At 39.6% G+C, this 22071-nt stretch overlaps 1 protein-coding gene and 1 long non-coding RNA gene across 3 annotated transcripts in view; one reads left to right on the top strand and one right to left on the bottom strand.

Annotated features, from left to right (window-relative positions):
- Positions 1 to 5066: 5066 nt before the first annotated feature.
- Positions 5067 to 16654, top strand: LOC119485963. Its single transcript, XR_005206404.1, has 3 exons — positions 5067 to 5175; positions 12278 to 12425; positions 16526 to 16654. It is a non-coding gene; the product is annotated as an uncharacterized LOC119485963 (long non-coding RNA).
- The window catches only part of LOC119485900 (protein jagged-1a-like), a 37923-nt gene continuing 30871 nt past the window's right edge, over positions 15020 to 22071 (bottom strand). The window contains exons 19-26 of one of the 2 annotated variants that reach the window (XM_037765733.1): positions 21976 to 22003; positions 21119 to 21204; positions 20325 to 20438; positions 19875 to 19984; positions 19100 to 19207; positions 17949 to 18080; positions 17399 to 17546; positions 15020 to 16861 (exon numbers count right to left, since the gene is read on the bottom strand). In XM_037765733.1, coding sequence (XP_037621661.1) covers positions 16323 to 16861; positions 17399 to 17546; positions 17949 to 18080; positions 19100 to 19207; positions 19875 to 19984; positions 20325 to 20438; positions 21119 to 21204; positions 21976 to 22003 — 1265 coding nt within the window. In that variant the 3' untranslated portion in view covers positions 15020 to 16322. The remainder of the gene's footprint in view (positions 16862 to 17398; positions 17547 to 17948; positions 18081 to 19099; positions 19208 to 19874; positions 19985 to 20324; positions 20439 to 21118; positions 21205 to 21975; positions 22004 to 22071) is intronic. The other variant, XM_037765734.1, reaches the window with a different exon arrangement.

The raw sequence follows: 22071 nt of genomic DNA, 5'->3' as shown, positions 1-22071 counted from the left end.
GCTGTGAAATGTATTGCCAAAATATTCACTCAATTTCACACTGTTAAAGATACGTCTGGTCATATTCTATACTTTTCTTCATGTTCAGACTCAAACCAACAGTGAATGTATCGACTAACAAGTATTGTGTGTGTGTATAAAATCTGATGTATCTTATTCCATACATTTTATTTATACAGTTAATGGAACAGTTATACCTCCTGTGAATTAAACTTCCCGACATGAAGGTGGAAGTGCTGTTTTAAAACCTTCACACTGAGGGAGTTAAATTAATGTCCACAAATCTCCTGTTCAGACTCAAACCAATAACATGTTAGTCCATCTCTCAATACTTTCTGACTTCCTGTCTGTGGCTCTCGGCTCATTAGTTCCTACTTTAATAACACAAATATACAGTATAGTTTAATTTAACAAAAAGCTCAGACTCCTAAATCAGCTGTTCACCGTAGTTTTTAATCACATAAACAGGAGGAAATAGTGCATTTGTTGGGGACTATTTTCAGCGGCGGATTAATCCTCTAGTGAGTGTTAGTGGCAGCAAGACGTATGTGGGATTGAGTCAAAATAAACTACAGTGTGTGTTCATGGTGAGGAAGGAACATGTCACCCAGTGACACAGTGAGACTCATTGATGTGTTTGTAATAGTTGTTGGACAACAATGGAGCTCTACGGCACAGAATATATATCAGGCTTTGATACACACACAATACTTGTTATTAGAGATACTGTTGGTTGAGTCTTTTCATGAGATTTGTTGAATTATACTTTATATGTGTTGAGTCTAAATATATTGAAATCAGCCTATTAAATGTCCACCATGTGCCTTTTTAAAAATAAAAAAAATTGATTAAACTCCCAAAGCTCCAGGAAAAAAAGGACATGTCCTCCACAGCAGCTACGGCTGCGATGGTTATTTACAAAATAAAACTGCTCATAGTTATATGTATTTTATGAAAAGTATTCTGGGAAATTGTAATTAGTAAATTTTGATCCATTTATAGATTTCTAAAAATACTAGAATACCTTATGTTTCTGCATTGTTACTCTGAATCTCTTCTGTTTGTTCTTTCAACTTTAAACATGAAGATGTGAAGAAGGAAAAAATGTCCAGAGAGGTCAGAGTGGAAAAACATTTAGTCACCTTTTGAACTTTTGCACAGACTCTCCCATTTTAAAGGAGGTCTTACGTAAGCGAGAGCCACTAAATAACTATTGGATGGACTAAATGTCCATCCAATAGTTGTTGAGTTATTTCAGTCTGGACCAAAGCGGAGGACAGACCAACATCCATAGAGCCGTGCTGCTAGCATAGCTAGACATGTTTTTACCAGAAAAGCAGTTTGAAGTTGTTAAAACTTTTCTGCATTTGCTTTATTTTCCAAATCAATAGCTTAACAAGGTCCCATAATTACACTGCAGGTTGTGTTTTGCTGAATCAGAATACAATTATTCATTATCATTTACAAGCGTCCAGAGAAACAATTACAGTCATTGATCATCCTCGCACCTGCAGACGTATGCTAACCACCAGCTGAAACGTGTGAAATAGTCCATGTTTCCTATTTTCTTCATGTTACTGTATCTTGGATCAATGTATGACTGTAATGTGATCCCATACAGGAGCCCTGCATAATGTTCATAATGTTCTTAAGACTGCGAGACCTGCTATTAAGTGTTTATTGTTTTTCAAGCAGATTATAGATTTAAGTCCCAGGATACATCCGTGTAAGCACATACAAAATCATGGTATACTCATATGAAGCATGGCATGGAAGAGGAAATTAAAAAGACAATAACAATGTTAAAGTGAAATAAACAAAAATATAATAATACATATAAAAATATATATATATGTTAAAAAAGGGCTCCAAGTTTAATTGTAAAACAGGTTTATATCTAGTGGCAAATTTATTTTTGTCTTGTTTAAGGTTATATAAAACATCTCACACCCATCGGCAGAAAGATGGTGGAAGGGCCGACTTCCAATTTAAAGCTGGAGTAGGCAGATTGGAGCAAATATGATTAAAAAAAAAGTTATTTTTATAAAACAGTCACTATATCCTGACAGTAGTGCATGAAACAGGTAATCTGAAAAAAATTGCGTGTGTCCTCCGATGCTCCTATCAACTCGGATCAAACGGTCAAACTAGGCAGCGCTGATCAAATATGAATCAATATTCTGTTACGTTAATGCCTATTTTTCTCCTCAAATATTTTTTTGGAAGCATCTTGTAGTGTATTGTTTAGCTGTAAAATCAGAAAGTGGTGCAGAAGTCTAGTTTTCTCTCAGAACTCTTGAATTACAATATGACGAAAGGTTATTATTGATTTTTTGCCCAATGATACAAAAAATATACTGCCTCTATCTATCTATCTATCTACCTATCTATCTATCTAGATTGCATCTCTCCAATTCTTGGACACGTAAGAGCAGATTGAATGGTGAAGAACATTTATTGAATCTTGAGTTGATTTTTCTTATTTTTTCTCTTAATAGAAAATATAAGAGAAATTTAGGAGAAGTCTGCTGCTTGAGGCCCATTAAGTGCATCCTTGAGCTCTAACAATCAAACATGTTGATTGTATTTAAAAGCTATTTGTTTACATTTTGCGTTCTTGACATCCATGTTTGCGTTTTTTGGTGCATGAGACAAAAAAAAAAAACTACTCATGAAAACAAAGGTCCAAAACTCCGCAGGGAACCTTTAAGCGATCCTTTCCTACAACACGCTTGCAATGTAAGTAATAGGGTATAAAATCCACATGTATAAAGATACTCCAAATTGTATATGAAGATGAGGCTTCAGCAGCCTGAAGCCTTTTTTGTGTAGTCTTAAATTGTGCAAAATAAATAAACAAATAAAAAGAAGGACGGCGCCTCAGCGGGTGGAACCAGTCTTGTGCAGGGGACCACACATCCTGATAAACACAGTAGTACAAGGTCAGGTTAGACAAAGGTTGCCGGCTGTGGCCATAACACCAGGGTTGACTGCCGTGGTGAAAAAACACCTAAACATTTTGACCACTACGCTGACAAGATGACAAAACAACTATTCATTTTGGTGGCGTTGGCCAACTTAATGACACAATAACTAGGTTTTGAAGCATGACTGAAGTGTTTTGGGTTAGTTGCTATCTTTTGCAAGTATGCAATAGAGTTGAGATGTCCAATCAAACAGTTGTGACAATTGTATTTACAGTTGTCACAACTGTTAAGACTGTTTAGAAAAGTTAAAAAGTTAAGACTGTTTCGAAAAATGAGCCAAAGCGATTTAGAAAAACTGTAAACAAAGAAGAAAGCTGCGAGAACACATGTTAGTCTCTGAGTCGATACCTGCAGTTTTGATGTATTATGTGGGTCCTATGCAGTGTTTATTGGGGTTAAATAATCAGTCTAAAAAGACATGAAATTAAGTCAATACAACTTTTCTATCTGTTTAACAGTTTGACGTCCAGTCTGAAAACTTCAAACCCCTTTTTATCAGCTCCACTGCGTCTGTAGTTACTGCTCTCTGCCTGTGTGGGGCAGTAATGTTTCAAATGTTTATTGGCTGACATTATGGTCACTGCAGGAAATAATCTGCACACAGATTGAGGATTTGAACCAGTAATCAGTTTTATCTTGATTTTATCCTCTTTTAACCTCTCAGCATTAAGAGTTAAAGTGATATTTATGTTGACCCTGTCTACCAGCCTTAAAGTAGCAATAAGCAATACATTAATGTGAAGTAACAAACATTCATACTCAGATCTTTTACTTTTACTTCCACTAAACATAGAAATACTACAGTGTAAAAATACTCTGCTACGAGTCCTGCATTCAAAAAATATACTTAAAGTACCAATAGAAAAAAATAGGCATTTTACAGAATGGCTCATTTCAGAATAATATACTATACATCATATTTTACATTATAATTATTGATGCTTTAATGTGTTCATCACTTTAATGTTGCAGCCGGTAATGGTGGAGCCATTTTAAAGGGGACCTATCGTGCTTTTGGGCTTTTTTCCTTTCCTTTTAGTGTGTTATATTTATTTGTGCATGTAAAAGGTTTGCAAAGTTACAAATCCCAAAGTCCACGCCAAAGGGAGTTACTCTCCCCCACAGAAACACTGTTCCTGAACTGCGAAGGCTGAAACGCAAAGTCCCGCCTTTTCTTGGTGATGTCACCAAGTAACACATTTGCATAACCGCTAGTTTGGCACTCCCTCAAACAAAGCTAGTTAGAGCGGAGCTGAAGGGGAGTGGGAAAATTTGTATTCTGCTTTTTGAACATTAAAGCATGTAAACATATTCTAGTAGAAACCCAAAATACAGTACAAGTATGCACCTGAAATTACGCATAATAGATCTTCTTTAATTACTTAATATACTGCTGGTTAGCTTGCCCTATACATCATATTTAATTGGTTGATTGTATTTTGTATTATTAATCAGAATCTGCAAAGTAACTAATGCTCAACAATAAATGTAGTGGAGTAAAGAGTACAATATTTGCCTCTGAATTGCAGTGGAGTAGAAGTATAAAGTAGCAGAAAGTGGAAATACTCAAGAAAGTACCTCAAATTTAAAAAAAAAAAAAAAATAGTGGAGCATTTAGCAGCTAAAGAGACAGATATTTCCCTCAGGAGTTGGTGGAGACTAAACACAGAGCTAAAAGAGAATACATATTGGATTCATTAGGTGAACAGAACCACCACTCATCACTGAGCTTGGTTGTTGTAGCTTGAACCTCGGTCTATTTGGCCTAAGCAAAGATGAAGACTGAGCTGAAGGAAGCTGTGTTGTAGGCCTTCCTCTGCTTAAAAGCTTCTGTTACAGAAAAGCATTTTTTCTTCCTGTTGTGGTTTTCTTTGTCATCTTTGGCTTTTGCTTTTACTCGGCTTTGTTTGAACTCTCCCCACTTTTATTAGGTTTGTCCGAGCTGTTTTGACTTTTATGACTTTTATCGGCTTTGGTTGAATGGGTTCTCTGCCTTTTTTTTCTCCCCCGTGCTTTCGCCTGATCCTTTTACTTCCCAGCAGAATAACTGAGCCTCAGTTTAATCAGTGTTTTGGTTTATAGGTTCGGGGAGGAGGATGATGGGAAGTGAACAGCCCTGGTCTCTCCACAGGATGAAGGATCACTGGGTTGACTTGTCTCTGACAAACCAGCAGCAGCAGTGTTCAGGGTAAGAGCCTGTATTTCTGATTGACTTTTTAAAGAAGGTGAACAGTAGAACCGGTTTTGACCAATGACGGTTTTACTTTTGGTTTGAAATTTGAGGCTGCCGATTGCTTTTCTTAAAGGCTGACTTCTATATCGACAAAAAGCACTTATCTCACCACATCAAGGGAAACAGAAAGTCATTAAAACTAAGACAAATAAGGTATAATTTGTTAATCAGTGAGCTTTAGAGATGCTGGTAAGCTGATAGTGTGAGCTTCGAACAAGGCCAGGCTAGCTGTTTCCCCCTGTTTCCAGTCTTTATGCTAAACTAAGCTAACCTGCTGCTGGCTGTAGCTACTGTGCCCCGATATTGGGCATTAATGAATTCATTCGTGTGCCCAGAGTGCGCTCCGCCACACCGAGAGTGAGGTGCTCTGAATAACTGAATGGTAACGTTATACTCCAACAGCGCTCTGAATTTACAAGCAGTCCAGAGTGCGCTCTGGCGCTTGGAGTGACTATTTACGAATGCACCCATAGCGTGAAGCTACACAGTGAACAACAAATCCGTGTTGAAATCGGCAGAAGGAGAGCTAGTTAACATTAGCTGTTAGCAGCCGGTGGGCAACGCAGCACAGTCTGCACACGGGAGACGTTTTCTGCCAGAACGGGTTTATTTTAACCCAAGCCATGATCTTTTCCTAAACCTCACTGAGTAGGTTTGTTTCCTAAACTTGACAGAAAAGGCTTTCTGTCAGAAATCCCTGAAAGAAGACGTCTCCCATGTAAATAAGGCACCTAACGGCTAAAGTTAACGGATGTTCCATTGGGTTACATTATGGTGCGTTCAATATCTGCTCAGTAAAAATGAGCATTAGGTGAAGGTAAATTATAACACTACCTTGATGTGTTCAAATGTAATCTTGTAAAATGTAGTTTTTGGTAAGGAACTTGAATAAATCCAGTTGTTTGAAGGAAGTAAAATTACTGTTTCTGTCAATGGAGTCTGGTGGCTTTGAGGAGAGCATATTTTTTTATAATAATTTCATAATGTTTTGTACATTAATAAATTCAAGCCCTGATTAACCGGCCAATATTTTGATAATCAGTGAATCGTTTGAACCATTTTTCAAGCAAATGAATAATTGTTTGACAAAGTAATCGCCAGATTAATTTATAATGAAAACAACTGTTAGTTGAAGCCGGGAAGTTTGTGAGTATTCATGCAGACCTTTGGAAATACTGTATCTGAATGGTCAAACAAGCAATTTAGAATTTAATAGAGAGGTTGTCATCCTTATGTTGTCCAAACCTTAAAACATCAATGATCTATTTTCAGTTATCTCACTCTTCAAATATTAATTGAAAAGATTTGATGTAGGTGGGCTGATTGCTGTGAGGCTGAAATATTAGTTTCTCGAACTAAACTTTCCTCTTGGAGCAAATTTGTGATTCCCTTCACATCAGCAACAGTAATTAGTCCCACATCTCTGAGAGAGTTAACACACCGTAAAGATTGCAGCATGTTTGCCAGTTTAATTTGATATTGATCTGCTGGTTTGGTCTCTCAGAGGGAAAAAGAGGGTGCGTTCGTTTTAGTCAGTAGGACACACACAGCTGAATAATGAGCAATTATTATGGTGCCATTTGAAAGCAGCTTTAAATCATTTAAGGTCCATGTTCCTTCTTTTCTTTCCACTTTCCTTCAGCTTTTTTCTTCCCTGTGGGTAGGCTACATGAGCCAGGCTTTAATATGTGTTTTTATTATCTCGTTTTCTAATAGAGGTTATTCTGATTATGAGTGGAATAAAAAGCTCCATGTAAATGTAGTTGGCCTGTATTGTGCATTGGCCTTAAATATGTTTTAATTCTTTAAAGTCCTGTCCAGCTGTAAAAGTCAGTTCTTTAGCAGTTCAACTGCCCATTTTATAGAGAGGCGAAGTTCCGCCCCTTCTGAGGACCACCATGGGACTTTATTTCGGAAAAAAATACGTACGATAGTCAATGGTGAGAGACAAATATTTTTTTTCAAAAATGAGGTCCCATGGTGGTCCACCGGAAGGGGCGGGACTTTGTCTCTCTATTACTCTGACTCCACCTACGCTCTGCCCACAAAAATTCGTCATCATGTGTACTAACAGAAAAGGGATCTATAGAAACTTAAAGGGACTGTTTGTAAGAATTAGAAATGCTTGTTAACAGCGACACCTGTGGCCGTTAGGTCAACGAAAGTCAGCGTCGGGCTCGCGCTTGTGCTCGCTCTACATAGACATGAACAAGCATCGCTCAAAACAGTGAGGCGACACATGTCAGCTAAAACCACAATATCACTCTATATTTCACCTGCTTGGCAGTAATGTTAGCTGACCAGACGAAGGTCTCTCCATGAATCACTGCTGATCCTAGTGTTGGCTTATCCTGCTTCGGCCTCCCGACCGCGGCCGGTCAGAGACGATAACGTTTCTCTTTGTGGAGCCCCGTCACTTCAGAAGACACTGGAAACCTCTGTTGGTGTGGAGGAGCTGCAGCAGTTATTTCTGCACAAACGTCCACTGTACATTCACTAGATATTCTCAGAGCTACTAACTCTTCTGCAGTGTGTAGTGTACGCGCATGAACGTGAGGTGGAGCGAGAACGAGCGCGGTGTGTGAGTGAAAGCAAGCAGGCAGGCAGAGGAGCAGAGTACAGCAGAGACTCCGGCCCTGGAGACCAAAGCTACAGTCTCCCCCGCGGACTACGACCACGGCCAACACTGTTTTGCAAGATGGGATTCACTAGATATAACTTTGCGGTTTTGGTGCTTCCGTGTAGTTTGCGTTGGAGTCTTGTCTGAACAGCGTAGCCACACGCGAGCGCGCATGGGAAACGGACCCGGTTGATTTATACCTGTAAGAAGTTACAAACAGTCCCTTTAAAGGAACAGTCCGACATTCTTCTCCAGAGAAGATAGGAATCAGTTTAATCTCTCTGCGTGTCCCAGTACAGATGGTCCAGGACGTGTTTAGCCTAGTTTAGCACAAAACTGGAAGCAGCAGGAAACTCTTAGCCAAGCTCCATCAACAAATACCTTCCAGCGACTCCAAGTCTGTCTGATTTACATGTTGTTTCGTATTTTGTATATTGAAAAGGTGTAGAAATGTAAATGTAAAAAGGAAACATAGTGGTTTTAGCAGCAGTTAGTGTAGCCAACAACCGCCGGGAGCCGTGACCAAAGAACCAAAGAAGTGAAAGTCATTTGTTTGTTCCATTGCAACATCAGCGCCCAGCAGCAAAGCTACGCTTCCGCCATTTTGGACTGAACGCGACTACCGGTCGCCCTGACTTGTCTTGTCGATGATGGACAGATTGTGCAGACTGACTCGCTGACTTTTTGGTTATCATGCGTCTCTCAAACCACCAGACCACCCTGCTTACTGCCTGACCTCGCGTTGAGCTTGCAATGCTAATTTCCATTTTCTGACTTTGATCCTGACTTTGCCGTAACCATTTCACTTTCCTTTTTTTAACCACAACTCATTCATAAAACCCCAGTTCGTTCAGCCAAAACGCCGCTAATGCAGTTGGTGTCAAACTCATTTACATTTCTGCTCAAAGGATGTTGGTGTGTTGTGCATACCGTGGCTTGGCGGCCCGCAGTCCGCCCTCCCACGTGGCTTTCTTCCAGCTTTAGGATCCCTGCGGCTGGTGAGCAACACCGCAGATATTTAACCCAAAACCAAAGCAGAGAAACTGCATCCTAAGCAATACTTTTCCTGTCAACGCTACCTACTGGTCCGTTTGGGAACAGTGAACCAGGCTGAACTCAGAGCAGTGGATTCGCATCTTTGTTCGAAGCAACAGACCACCCAAACCGGACTGATTCAAGTCATAACAGCGTTAGATAGTCAGTTTAGAAATGCCACCAAATTCACTGGCAGCAGACAGTTTAACAATGATTCATTTCAGCTGCTGAAGTTTAAATTGTGTTGTTCTTCATCATGTGGCTTTGGAGATGCACACACTTCAAAATCCAGCCATTATCTCATGAGTCAGACTGGAAACATACTCTGACACAAACACTCAGGTCGACACACAGCAGCATGTGGTAGTCATTACACCCGAAACTATCAAATACACACACACTCTCTGGGATGAGAATTCATGGTATGTATACGAGAGTCTCTGCTGTGGGTTCAGATTAAGAGTTTGGACAAGATGATCTGGCTTCAGGTCAGCTGGAGCAAAACTGTTGGCCTCAACACTCGAGTTTAGATTATTAGGAATTTTATTAATTATCAAAGGAGAAACTCTATAGTTATCAATATGAATAGTAGAAAGAGTGCTGGACATAACACTGAAGATTAAACAGCAAATAATTATAATAAGACTAAAAGTCTAAAGCGCTACTAGTGTTCCCATAGAGGCTGCAGTGTTCATTACAGCTGTGATATAAAAGTGTTGGGCTGTTCTTGGATCCTCTAAGGGTCAAAAATGTCCCAAAGTTTTGAACTCAATCTGCAGCTGACCTACTTCAACCATAAATGCATGAATAATTTTCAAAAGAGACCCAATCTGAAAGGTTCAGTCAGACCCAGGCGGGAACCTCTGGTTCTGAGAAGTGAAATCAATGCTGAAGTGCCTTAAACTTGCATTCTTTCTAATAGCCAGCAGAGGGCGACTCCTCTGGTTGCAAAAAGAAGTCTGATTGGATAGAAGTCTATGAGCCTACTTCTCACTTGATTTATTACCTCAGTAAACATTGTAAACATGAGTTTATGGTCTCAATCGATAGTTTCAAGTCTTCTTCAATACAGCATGATGTTCATTTAGTAAATTATGGTCCCATTCAGAGTCAAATAGACCATAAAGCAGGGTATGCTTTAGGGCGTGGCTACCTTGTGATTGACAGGTCGCTACCACGGCGTTGTCCAGGGAGTCGTCCGTGTTTTCGTCGTAGAACTTTAACCCTTTCACAGTGTTTTCAGTTCATTAAAGTTAATTGTAACTTATTTGCCACCCAAATATGTCTTATTCAGCGTTCGGTTGTACTCTCGTGTCACTTCTGGTTGCAAAAACCAAGATGGCGATGACCAAAATGCCGAATTCGAGGCTTCAAAACCGTAGTCCACAAACCAATGGGTGACGTCACGGTGACTAAATCCACTTCTTATGATGATCAGACTCGGTCTGTGGAGGATAATAAGACCAATGAGATCCAAAATGTAGTTCTTGATGCTCCACCAGTTAATTGTTTAATAATTTTTCTTGTCTTTTTTTGCTCTGCTATGCCTGCTGCCCATCTGAAAGATGCTGCAAGTGTTCATACAACAGTTCATAAGCTCCACCTCTACCCCAGCATCCACCTGCGTTCAATCCAAAGCCACTCTGAGTGTCACTGTCCTCGGAGGCAGGAGGAAAAACTATCTTGACCGAACTGATTGTCAGCAGAAATTTACTGAACTAAAGTTTTTTTCAAGTCGGCTCCAAGAGGAGAATACAAGAAGTTGTAATTGATTCAGTGGAGTAAAAAAACACATGTCCTGTAGTCTGTGTGGTTGTAACAAGTCTCTTCCCCAGGTGAGCTGTGCACAGCCTGGTGTATCCTTGCAGGGAGTGGTGAGGTCAGAGCCTAGAGGCCAAACATGAACTCTTATTACATATTTTGTATTCGCGTAACAATCCGCTCCATGTGAGTTGGCTGACTGAAATAAAATTCCCCCTACCTCCATTGTATGGGGGGTGAAGGCAGAAGTCTCAGCAGCAGAGATCTCTGTAAGCCAAAAGTCAGAAGACAGTTTGATACTTGCCGATGAGGACAAATTTCAGTTACAGAAAAGTATTGATATTCAGTACCAAGCCTGAGGCGTGGCGTGGCGTGACGTCTCAGTTTGACCAGTTCAATACAAGAAAAAGAAACGTAAACCAAACTACTGCATGTAGAAGAAAGAAGTGTTTCTGAGGAATTTTGCCTGTAACGTGTTTATCCTCTGTGGGAGGTTTTTCTCAGAGAACGAGCTTCTTTGTGCAGACTTCTTTTTTTTTGTTGTTTGCAGATTTGATTGTGAGAAATTGAGTCAAGATGTTGGAACTTTTTAGAAAACACAGACAGAAACGGAACAAAGAGAACAAGAGCGCGACAATAAAACATGTCAGGAGGAATCGTGATGGGATCCTGAATCGCTGTTGTTTCATTTACTCCTCTGTGTTCAGCCTGCAGGGAGTTGACGTCAGTCCCTTTCTCCTCGCTGTCTCCAGACTCCTGCAGTTCCCACAACTGTTTCTGCACAGCTGAGTCATACTGCCGCACACACACACACACACACACACACACACTTCAACCACACCCCTTACAGGGCAATTTGTGAAAACACTGAGTTCTTAAATTACAACATCCATAACAACCAGACTGGAGTTGAACTTTGAATCGATCCTCTCGGGGTTGAAACCTTACAGCTCCACATCTGTTCACATTATTAGTGCAGTTGGTCACAGCGGGCATTGCACCCCCAACCCCTTTGGCAGCGTTAGTGCCTTGCTCCACAGAGACTTGTAGCATCAAACCTTGCTCTCCAACCTTTAATGTCTCTGTTGAAATAAAGCGTCTGGCAGCTCCTTTCCTCTCCGTGTTCGACATAAAGGCGGACTCGGGTTTCTCAGAAGGATTAGTGGAACGTTGTGGAGGCGGGCAGGCGTTGGTGATCCTAACGATCACGTTAGCTCTGCTTTGCCAACTGCTTTGAAGCAGAGGTTCAGATTTCATGACTCGGACCATTAAAAACACCAAAAAAAAACGAAGGGACACTGGACTGAGTTTGGTGACTGGTGGAGCTGGCTTGAACAAAAGCACACACACAAGGCTGGGCTGTGTGAGAGAGAGAGAGTATGTGTGTGTGTGTGTGTGTGGTAGAGACAGTTGGGTTTAACCACCATGTTTTTGAGTGCCAAACGCTACTGATAGCTGGTGTTTCGTTCCAGATTCTGTATTAAACCAGTGTTGTTCAGCCACAAATAACATGTGTTTTACATTATTGATGATTTCAGATGTGTTTTCCAACCTTCCAGGCAGCCATTGATTTGCATTTACTTTAATACACCATGAAAATCAACTTGCAGCTGACAATAGATTTATTTGTTTTTCACTCAGACTTGAGGACGGGGATGTCGGGTCTGTTGGTCCACAGCAAAATGTCTCGACTGTCCTGATTTCCATGATATCTGCTGTGGCTGTTCATGGTCTGCAGATGATGGATGCTGATGGATTTCGGTGACCTCTGACCTTTCCTCTGCTAATGGTAAGCCTGTAAGATCAGCTAAACTCCCTGCATGCTGTTTATCTGACAAACACGTTCATAATTTGGGGTTTAATGAATAGGGGTTGGTTCTGATTGCCAATTCTGTTTGGGATCCAGTTCAAAGTTCAAAATAACATGTAAATCACAGTGCTCCCAATGCTGATTACCAAAACAGCCATAAAATAAAACCATAGATAAAAACAAAACACTATATTCTATAACTTTTGAGGTTGCTAAAATACCCAACATTTTTGTTTTAAGACTAATTCTAAAATCGCTGCCAAAATTAACGCTGATATAAACGGCTCATTCTAAGGTAACAAAAACACGATTCTTATTATCAGGTTATTATACACTAAAGAAAACATACTCATTAATATTATATTCCATTTCTGCCAATAGATCCCCCTAATTGTTACACACTGGCCCTTTTTGAAAGGACATTATCTTGTGCTGGGATTCAATGCACACTCAGGTTAACCCTCATTCTCTGCTGTATTATAATTCAACCAATTAAAGGCTTACTGTGATGGATTATCTATCTGGAACATGTTTCGAGTTTGCCCGTTAAATGACGTGAATCCAGCAGCTGCCCTGACGAAAGAAAAACACATTTAAAATCTAACAACTCTGACAAAATTGTAGAATTGTAATTTGAAGTTGGCTAAAACATGCAAAAAAATGTATATTCAGTAGTTCAAATATGTCAATAAAGTAAAACATATAAAAGTATTTTCCTCTGAAATAGATTTTCTTTGTCAAAGAAACGTAGACAGAAAGAGACGGAGTCTAAGAGTGGAAGTTGTGGTGTGGACCATAATGGCAGAGCGAGAGGAAGGGGAGGAGGGAAGATTGGCATCTTGTAGTAACTCAGAGCATGAAAACACACAGCGGCCACAAAACAATCCAAATGATCGGCCACATAAAACCCCTCTCTTATTCACTGATGGCGACTTTCTTTGCTTATCAGCATCTGATTTGGATTCCCCTCAGCCTCTGTTTGAAAATCACAAAGTTTGCATAACTTTAGAAGAATGCAAATAAACACGTCCTTCCTCTCTGAACCGACCACACTGGAGCAGTTTGGAGGAGCGGGGTTGTGGTTCCCCGAGCTCTGTTTGTTAGGATCAAAGTTTGGGTATCGGGGCAGAAATTCCTGCAGGAAAAGCAATTATTCAAAATGTCCCATGTTGTTTATCTGTGAGGGATGGTCAGTTGTGCTGTGTACGGATCTTTTATAAATGCCCTCGCATGTCTGCAGAGGAAAGTGTGTGGTAGAGATGAAGATCAGAGGATGGCTGGACAAACAGAGACAAATGACGTCTGTTCTCCGCCTCTGATAAATGCTTTTATGAGGCGAGATGTCTGTCTGGGTCAAAAGAGCAACAAACATCAACCAAACACATGAATGAAATTATGGATAGGATGGAGATGGAGACTCTGCTTTTCAATAGTGAATGTCTGGACTTCATAGAATGAGCTCAGTACTATCACTAGCTGACAGTATCCAGACATAAGCATGTATTGGTACAGTATTACAGTAAAATACAGTGTTTTTATGTATTGGATCAGGCAGAATTTAATAAGATAAAAAGTTGGGGCAGATAGAATTTGATAAAATCTTAGTCCACTATCAAATATTCTCATTTAATCAGAGCACTTGAAAACCGATTTAAAGGACCAGTATGTAATATATTTACTGTAATAAATCATAAAATGACCATGATGTGTCATCAGACATACTATACTTTGTCGATAAAAAAGTAAAAAAAAAGTCACAGCATAGTATGTCGAAAAAAGTCATAGTATATACAGTAATATATTTATATACTATAGACTTTTTTTTTTTACTTTTTTCAACATACTATACTATGTCGATATAAAAAGTTAAAAAAAGTCATAGTATGTCGAAAAAAAGTCATTGTATATTATGTCGAGAAAAAAAGTCATAGTATAGTATGTCAAAAGATTTCATTAAAAAAGTCATAGTATTGCATGTCGAAAAATGTTATGAAAAAAAGTCATAGTATAGTATGTTGCCAAAAACTCAAAGTATGTTATTTCATAAAAATGTTACAAAAAAGTCATGCTATAGTATGTTGAATATTTTTTTTAAAAAGTCACAGTATAGTAAATCGAAAAAAAGTTAAAAAAAAATAAAAAAAAAGTGATGGTATAGCATGTCTAAAAAAAAGTCATCATATAATATGTCGAAAAGAGTATAAAAAGTCATAGTATTGTAAAATTGTATAAGAAAAAGTCATAGTATATGATACAGTATATAAAAAAGGTATAATATAGTGTCTCGTAAAAAAGTCATAGTATATAATATGACATAAAATTTCATAGTATAGTGTGTTATATTTGCGTGTAGTTGGTGAAGATGTTTCCTTAATTTGCAATGCGTTGAGCTCTAAGGGCCACTGTAGTAAAGGGCTGAACATTCTGTGACTAAGAGTGGACTTCTAGCTTCAGGAATGGCATGTGAATCGTTTTTATCAAACTGGCAGAATCAACTCGAGATAGAAGAAGAAAATATTTCTTAAGACCACATATTTAGGAAATATATTTCTGCAAAAAATAACAATTCACTGTTGCCAGTAACAAACACAAAGAATTTTATTTGTCAAGGTCCAAAAACCACTAAAGTGAAATGTACGAGAAAAACATGTTTTATTTATTCTTCCATCATAAACTAAAGGGGCTGACGACTGGAATCAAACATGGTTTCACAGCCTTTCTTCATCCTCCAATCAACAACAGGTAACATGTAACAAAGTTATTGTTGAACTCTCTTCAAGTTCTTCCTAAAAGGATCCCTGTGGAGTTTCTGATCTTTTGTTAGTTTTCACACGATGAGTAACACTGAATGTAAACTTTAAAACTTTACAAGAAAACTCCACAGGGCTCCTTTAATTACGCAGGTTTGATCTTTCAGATTGGTACAAACATGGAAACAGGATCGAAAGCCTGTTCTCAACTCTTTTTTTAAACTGTACAAAATGTACAAATTAATAAAAAAAAACGTTGCGTTCCTTGAAGAATTTATTTTCAGTAGCAAAAGCAATATATCTGCCACTATGTTGGTTTGTATAAAAAGACTCTGCAGCAGCAAAATCTGTCTCTGTAACCACCCATCATTCATCCCGCAACCTCTCCATTTACACGTTGAGTGCTTACAACAGAACATCCTGGTAAACATACCAACAAAACAATGTACAAAACATTTAGTTGAGGCACAAAAAATGCCCAAATCCAAAAGGCTAAAAATAAACTATTCTTTAAAGAACACTTTTGGCGTTAAAAATATCAAAAAAAAAAATATTTTCATCAAGAAGTCATGAGCTTACAAAGCCTCGACTCGAAACAATACTCATAAATTAAAAAAAGGAATATCTTAAGGCTCTTGACGATTAACTTAATAAATCAAATATACACAATGATTAATTAAAAAATATTTACACATCTATACAGAAACATTCTACGTGGACGATTCTTCATATTGACTCAAATATCCCCCCCAAAAAAAACAAAATAAATATTTCTTTTTTCCCAAATTGGTCTGGTGCTGTGGTGCAACAAGGCAACAGCACATTCAAAAACAAAACTCATTCTTTAATCAAAGATGCTAATCGTGCACGCAAGTCTTTTAGGAACGTTCCGGCACGTCCAAATTCTGTCCTTAACGAAGGCGTCCACAAACTCGGAGATCCAGCCAACCGCAGTGGACCGTTCAGACCAGCGTCATAAATTAAACAAAAAATCCATCTGGAAATTCAGTCCTGATCAAAAGAAGAACGACATAAAAAAGACAAATAAAAAAAGTCCACCACCGGGGAGGGGAGAGGGGAGGGGTTCTGATCTCTGTGGACATCCAGTCATTCTGAGCCCCGTTGGTTATACAATATACTCCATCCTGTTCACACTCTGTGACTGCAGTTGCCTGTTGTCCTGTTTGCTAGTCCAGTGTGGGGTTTTGCCTGTAGTATGGTGGGGGGATTGTTCCTCCCAGTCTACCAGCGAGTACGCCGGCGGTGCTCGGGGGAACCTCGCCTTCTGCAGCCTCTTATCCACCTCATCCTCCTCTGATTGGCTCCCAGTGTCCGACTTCCTGATCTTGGCGTTGACGGTGTTCTTGTCCTCGCAGAGGTGGTGATGGAGGAGTAGTTGGTGGTGTTGATGGTTCGGTGTGTTTTTCTCGATGGGGTTCTTGATGTGGTTGAGCTGCTCGCGGGCGGTGCTGACGCTGTTATGGAGGGCGTTGTTGTCCTCGGCTGCCGGTGCCAAAGACGCCGACGCCAACGCTGCCTGCGTGCTGACCCCCGTGTGGGAGCTCTGCTTCCTCCGCCTCCTCACGCACCACAGCAACATCAAGGCGATCGCCAACGCCCAGACAACGATCACCGCGGAAACCAGCAGGGGCACGAGGTAGTCTGCTGGACGGAAAGAAAAACGGAGTTCAGTTAACAACTCACACTTGATTAAAAACTCAACTAAAAACATCTGTACGTCGCTTTGGACAAAAGTGTAATGTGAGGGGCCGTACACAGCTGGCGTTTTCCACGCATTTTTAGACGCGGCATGTGTACGGCCCCTAAAGGAACAGTTTGACATTTTGGGAATTTGTTTGCTGCTTTAGCCAACGTCACATAAGAAGATGGATATCCGTTTCATCTCTTAACTCAAAATCCAATTCCAAGATTTTTCTGGGGCTATCAACCACATCCCATGGTCTTAGCAGATGGAGCTGGCTCAGTAAATAGGTATCACATGGCTTAAGTGTGGAACTTTGGTACATGGGATGAGATTGAAACTGTTCAAGAATAATCTTTGGCGTCAAAAAAGCCACTAAGTGCTCCTTTTTGTTTTGATATTTTGTCAAACTACAATTCCCAAAGTCAAGAATGAAGTTTCACGCTCAAATACATAATAGTGTTGTAAAGCGTCGATGTTCTTTCCATTTAGTGGCTCACCGTTGGGGTTGCTCTGTCGTCTCTGGATCCGAACCTCGGCGATGGCGCTGATGATGGTGCTGTTGGCGCTCCTCTTGCTGACCAAATCCATGATTCTGTCTGTTATTTCCTTGACAAAGGTCAGACCTCTCCTCTGGTCCTCTGTCGACTGAAATATTCAACAGAAAAACCCCATTATGGTCTGTTTATCTGTGACATTTCAGTCTAAATAAATGCTCATGTTGGTACCCTCTAATCACTGATTCATGCAACACAATAAGTCATGAAAGCTTTTCCATTCCCAAGAAGAATCGTCTGGCCTACTGGATGCATTTTATTTTTCTGGCTGCAGTAGCGACAGTGTTGATGCTCTTATCTCCAAATCCCTGCTCCTTTTCCATTTTATAATTCTAGACTTTTGGTAAATGTTAATGTGATCTACTGGAAATGAGAGGGAATCATAACCAGATCATATCAGCTGATGACGGCTTTATAATCATTACACTAAACCACAGAGTGTTGTTTCTTAAACAACTAAAAATGATTGATTTTCAGACCAGACGTGACTCACGATGGCTACGTGGATCTCCTTGTTGGTGCTGAGCGACGGCTCGCAGGTCATGGAGACGGACGAGTCGGAGGACAGATTCTTGACGACGTAGAGGCTCCTGAGCTCACGACAAACCTGCTCCACCGTCACACCCTGTAACACCACACCAGAGGAACAACATCAGCAACTACAACAGCATGGGGGTAACAAATATTCTGTGTGATAGTAACTGCAAGTGGTGGACGAAGTATTCAGAGCCTTTACTAAAGTAAAAGTACTAATACCACACTGAAAATACTCAGATACTTGCAGGAGCTAAATGCAGGACATTAAAAGGCCTGTCAACATCAGGAACGTCAGGAGCGTGTGAAGGCTGCGTTACCTGTTTGGTTTTATTTTCGATGCGAAAAAAACACGCGTCTCTTCTAGAGATTCGAGGTCTCGCCCATTTTTAACGCGAGCCGCGTGGCAGCCAGCGGCAGCCAGCGGCAACAGACAGTGAAAGTGATATTTTGACAGTATATTGACATGATACCAGCTACATTACTACAGTTTTGATGTCTAGACATCTGTAGAATATGTCACAGACAGTGAAGGTGATCTTTTGACTGTATATTGACATCAAATAAGCAACATTACTTCACTTTCCATGTCTATATCTGTAGAATATGTCACAGACATGAAAAAAAGTAAAGATTTATTTTTTAAATCAACATTTCCTGCATTTCAAAATAAAAGCCCTCAAGCATTTTTGCTGTGGATAGAATTCCTTCATTTGTTAACACAAGACTTTTATTCTGAAATATGTGAAGGACAGTGTTGTACAACATGCAGTGACTTGCACAGCTCCATGAATATAGTACGGGGTTTTAATTGTGGATTATTACTATTATTTACAAATTTCCACACGTTTCTTAACCTTTCTCTGTCTAAAATAAATATAAATGACATTTATAATGAAATGAAATGGCCATTATGAAAGCCAAAATCTATGTAAAAAGAAAGGGCTGACAGCAGCAGAAACGCAGCAGGTGTGAACACCCGACGCGTGAATCACGCAGCTGTTCAGCGAGGCAGCCGCCACGCGCTCCTGACGTTCACTGTGTGGACAAAGCGTACAAGTTGGACAGAGAGAATGTGAGGTGAAGGTGGAAGCAGGAAACCAAACTGACCAGTGCCATGACATCCTTGTTGAAGGTGAAGGTGACGTTGGCGCAGCTGCTCTCGGAGTGACACCTGGTTGTGGGCGGGGCCCGGTTGGTGGGGCTACGGCACTCTGCCTAACATACAATAAATACATTGTATGTTAAAAAACAAACTACAGAACAGTGTGTAAAATGGTAATTAGCTCCGCCTCTACCAGTCCAGCCTAATGAGGACGTTTGATATTTGAGGTAGATTTGACTACTGTTGTACTTTTACTTTTAGAGTATTTTTACAGCCAGTTCAATATAACGCCCACTGATGTATGATTCAGCTAACATTACTACTGCCATCAGACACAGCCTGTTAGTTCTTCACACTATATAATTGTGTTGAAGTAGTTAAAACAAAACTCATGCAAATGCAAGACCGCTGACAACAGCAATGGATGCTATGTCTCCTTGTTGTCTTTTTCAAAATCATGAATGAATTTATGTTTTCTACATTTTGACGTCATGCTTTTGAAAAACGTTGCTACACTGCAAAAAAAATCTTCCAACAATTAATTTAGCGTATAATTGAGTAGTAAAATTTCTATATTAAAAAAAATCATCACACCATTTTGCTGAGTTTCATTAATTTCCAGTAAAGATTGAATGAGAAGCAAGTGGAGCTCTGTGACCCCGTTAGCTTAATCTTTCTTGTTTAAGGAAAGCCTTGTGGGATGAAGAAGAACCGTGTAAACAGTAGTTTCATTGATCATAAACATTGATGTCATCTGCAAACATTAAGCTTCAGTTCTACCTTCGTGCAGACGATCCTCCCGTTCTGACAGTGGCAGCTGTTGCAGTCTTCGTCCCATCTGCTTCCATCCAGAGCCACCGCCCCTCCGACCACACAGGGCCTCCCCGACGCTGCAGCACAAAACCACAAGCAGAACCGTCAGCACTAAACTCTGACTGATCAACACGTCTCCGTCCACAGAGGAGGGAATCTTCAGCTCACGGTAAAGGAGATTACATTTGCTTTACGGTTCATTATTCATCTGGGGTGATTTGATTTTGTAAATCTGCATTTTGATGTTGGTGGTATTATTAGATTAGTTTGTCGCTTTTTCGTTAATTGATTATTTTCTATTAAAGTGGCGTAATAACTGTCAGATAGTGATTTGTTAAATGGACGGTGGGTTTTTGCTCATCATGGTAAACTGTCAGCACTCTGCAGGTGAAGTGAAGATCATGTCTCAGGTTTTACCTTCTTGGCAGCGGGGGCCGGTTCTTCCTGGTGGACAGATGCAGCGAAAAGCGTTGATTTCATCCACACAGGTGGAGCCGAAGGAGCAGGGCGACGACTGGCACTCATTGATGTCTGAAAAGACATGAGCGACAGTTATTATTTTTGTCCACTGAAATGTTAATTACATTTCTCGGTCTTCTGTAACAGAGAGAGGCTGAGAACTGTTTTCACAGAGCTGTTAGAGAGAAAAGTCCCTGCAGAAGAAAATCCAGCAAAACTGCAGCAGAGAAAAATTTGCAACTGACTAGTTTTATTATTGATTGAGCTGTCGATCTTTTAAACTTTTGAACAATTTTGATTGAAATATGGAAATATGTCTTTAATGATTAATTCATTATTAAAAAAAAAAATTCTATAAAATAAAGTATTGTTATATTATTGGCTACGTAACTTAGGTATCGTATAGCTGTACTAGTTGGAAACAATACTTTGGAGTACTTTTTTTCTTTTGATGGAGCGAGGCTAGCAGATTCCCCCTGCTTCCAGTCTATATGCTAAGCTAGGCTAAACATGTCCTGGACCAAAGAAACTGATATCCATCTGAAACATCTGACTCTGTTGGGGATGTGAGACTGTGTGGTTCAACAACCAAGATGCAATGAGACAGAAAGATACGGATCTAAAATAAGACGAGAGAAGAAGAGCAAGGCAGGAAATGAGAGAGGTGCAGATGAAGAACTACACTGAAGATAATGAAGGTCGGCAGAGGAGTGGAGGGGTATATGAGGAGAAGGTTAAAGGTCAACACTCACTGATTCTGCAGTCTGGGCCGGCGAATCCCGGAGCACATTCACATCGATACCAGTTGTCTCCATCGACACAAGTCCCACTGTTGTAACTACAGGAGGACAGAGATGACTGTTGAGATCTACAGTATAACACTGTGTGAAATAATAGTATGCCATTACATTTCATTAAAAAGTAATAGTATAGTATGTCAAAAAAATAAAAAAAATCATATAGTATGTAAGAAAAGTCATAGTATGTTGAAAGTTTTTTTTAAATCATAGTATATGATTTAAAAAAAAGTCATATTAGTATGTAGAAAAAATTAAAAAGTCATTATAGTATGTAGAAAAAATTAAAAAGTCACAGTATAGTATGTCGAAAAAAAAAAAAAAAAAGTCATAGTATGGTATGTCGAAAAAATTAAATAAATCCTAGTACAGTATGTCGAAAACATTCAAAAAGTCATAGTATTTTGAAAAAAAGTCATAGTATAGTATGTCGTAAAAAATGTCATAAAAAAGTCAAGTATAGTATGTCATAAAATTTGTATAACCTACAATACTATGACTTTTTATGCCATTTTTATAGGAAAAAGTCATAGTATATGATATATGAAAAGGGCATAATATAGTATCTCGTAAAAAAGTCATAGTATAATATGTCATAGTATGTCGAAAAAATAAAAAAAGACATAGTATAGTATGTTAGTACTTTATGTTATGGAATTTTTGCTTGATCACGCCAAAAAAATATTGCCTACCCCAGCTTTAACTGTGACTGACATAACACTGTGACTTTAGTTTTTATCTATATGTTGTATGTACATCATTGAGTGTGCGTGCGTGCGTGCGTGCGTGCGTGCGTGCGGCGATGAACCCACCAGGGATGAGGACTGCAGTCGTTAGCATCTGGATAATAAAGAAAGAAAATGTTGTGTTAGACTTCACTCTCTGTGTTCGTCACTTCACGCAGGTCT

Source organism: Sebastes umbrosus, chromosome 3 (genome assembly GCF_015220745.1).
Source record: "Sebastes umbrosus isolate fSebUmb1 chromosome 3, fSebUmb1.pri, whole genome shotgun sequence".
Lineage (NCBI taxonomy): Eukaryota > Metazoa > Chordata > Actinopteri > Perciformes > Sebastidae > Sebastes > Sebastes umbrosus.
This window is presented reverse-complemented; position numbering and strand designations above follow the sequence as displayed.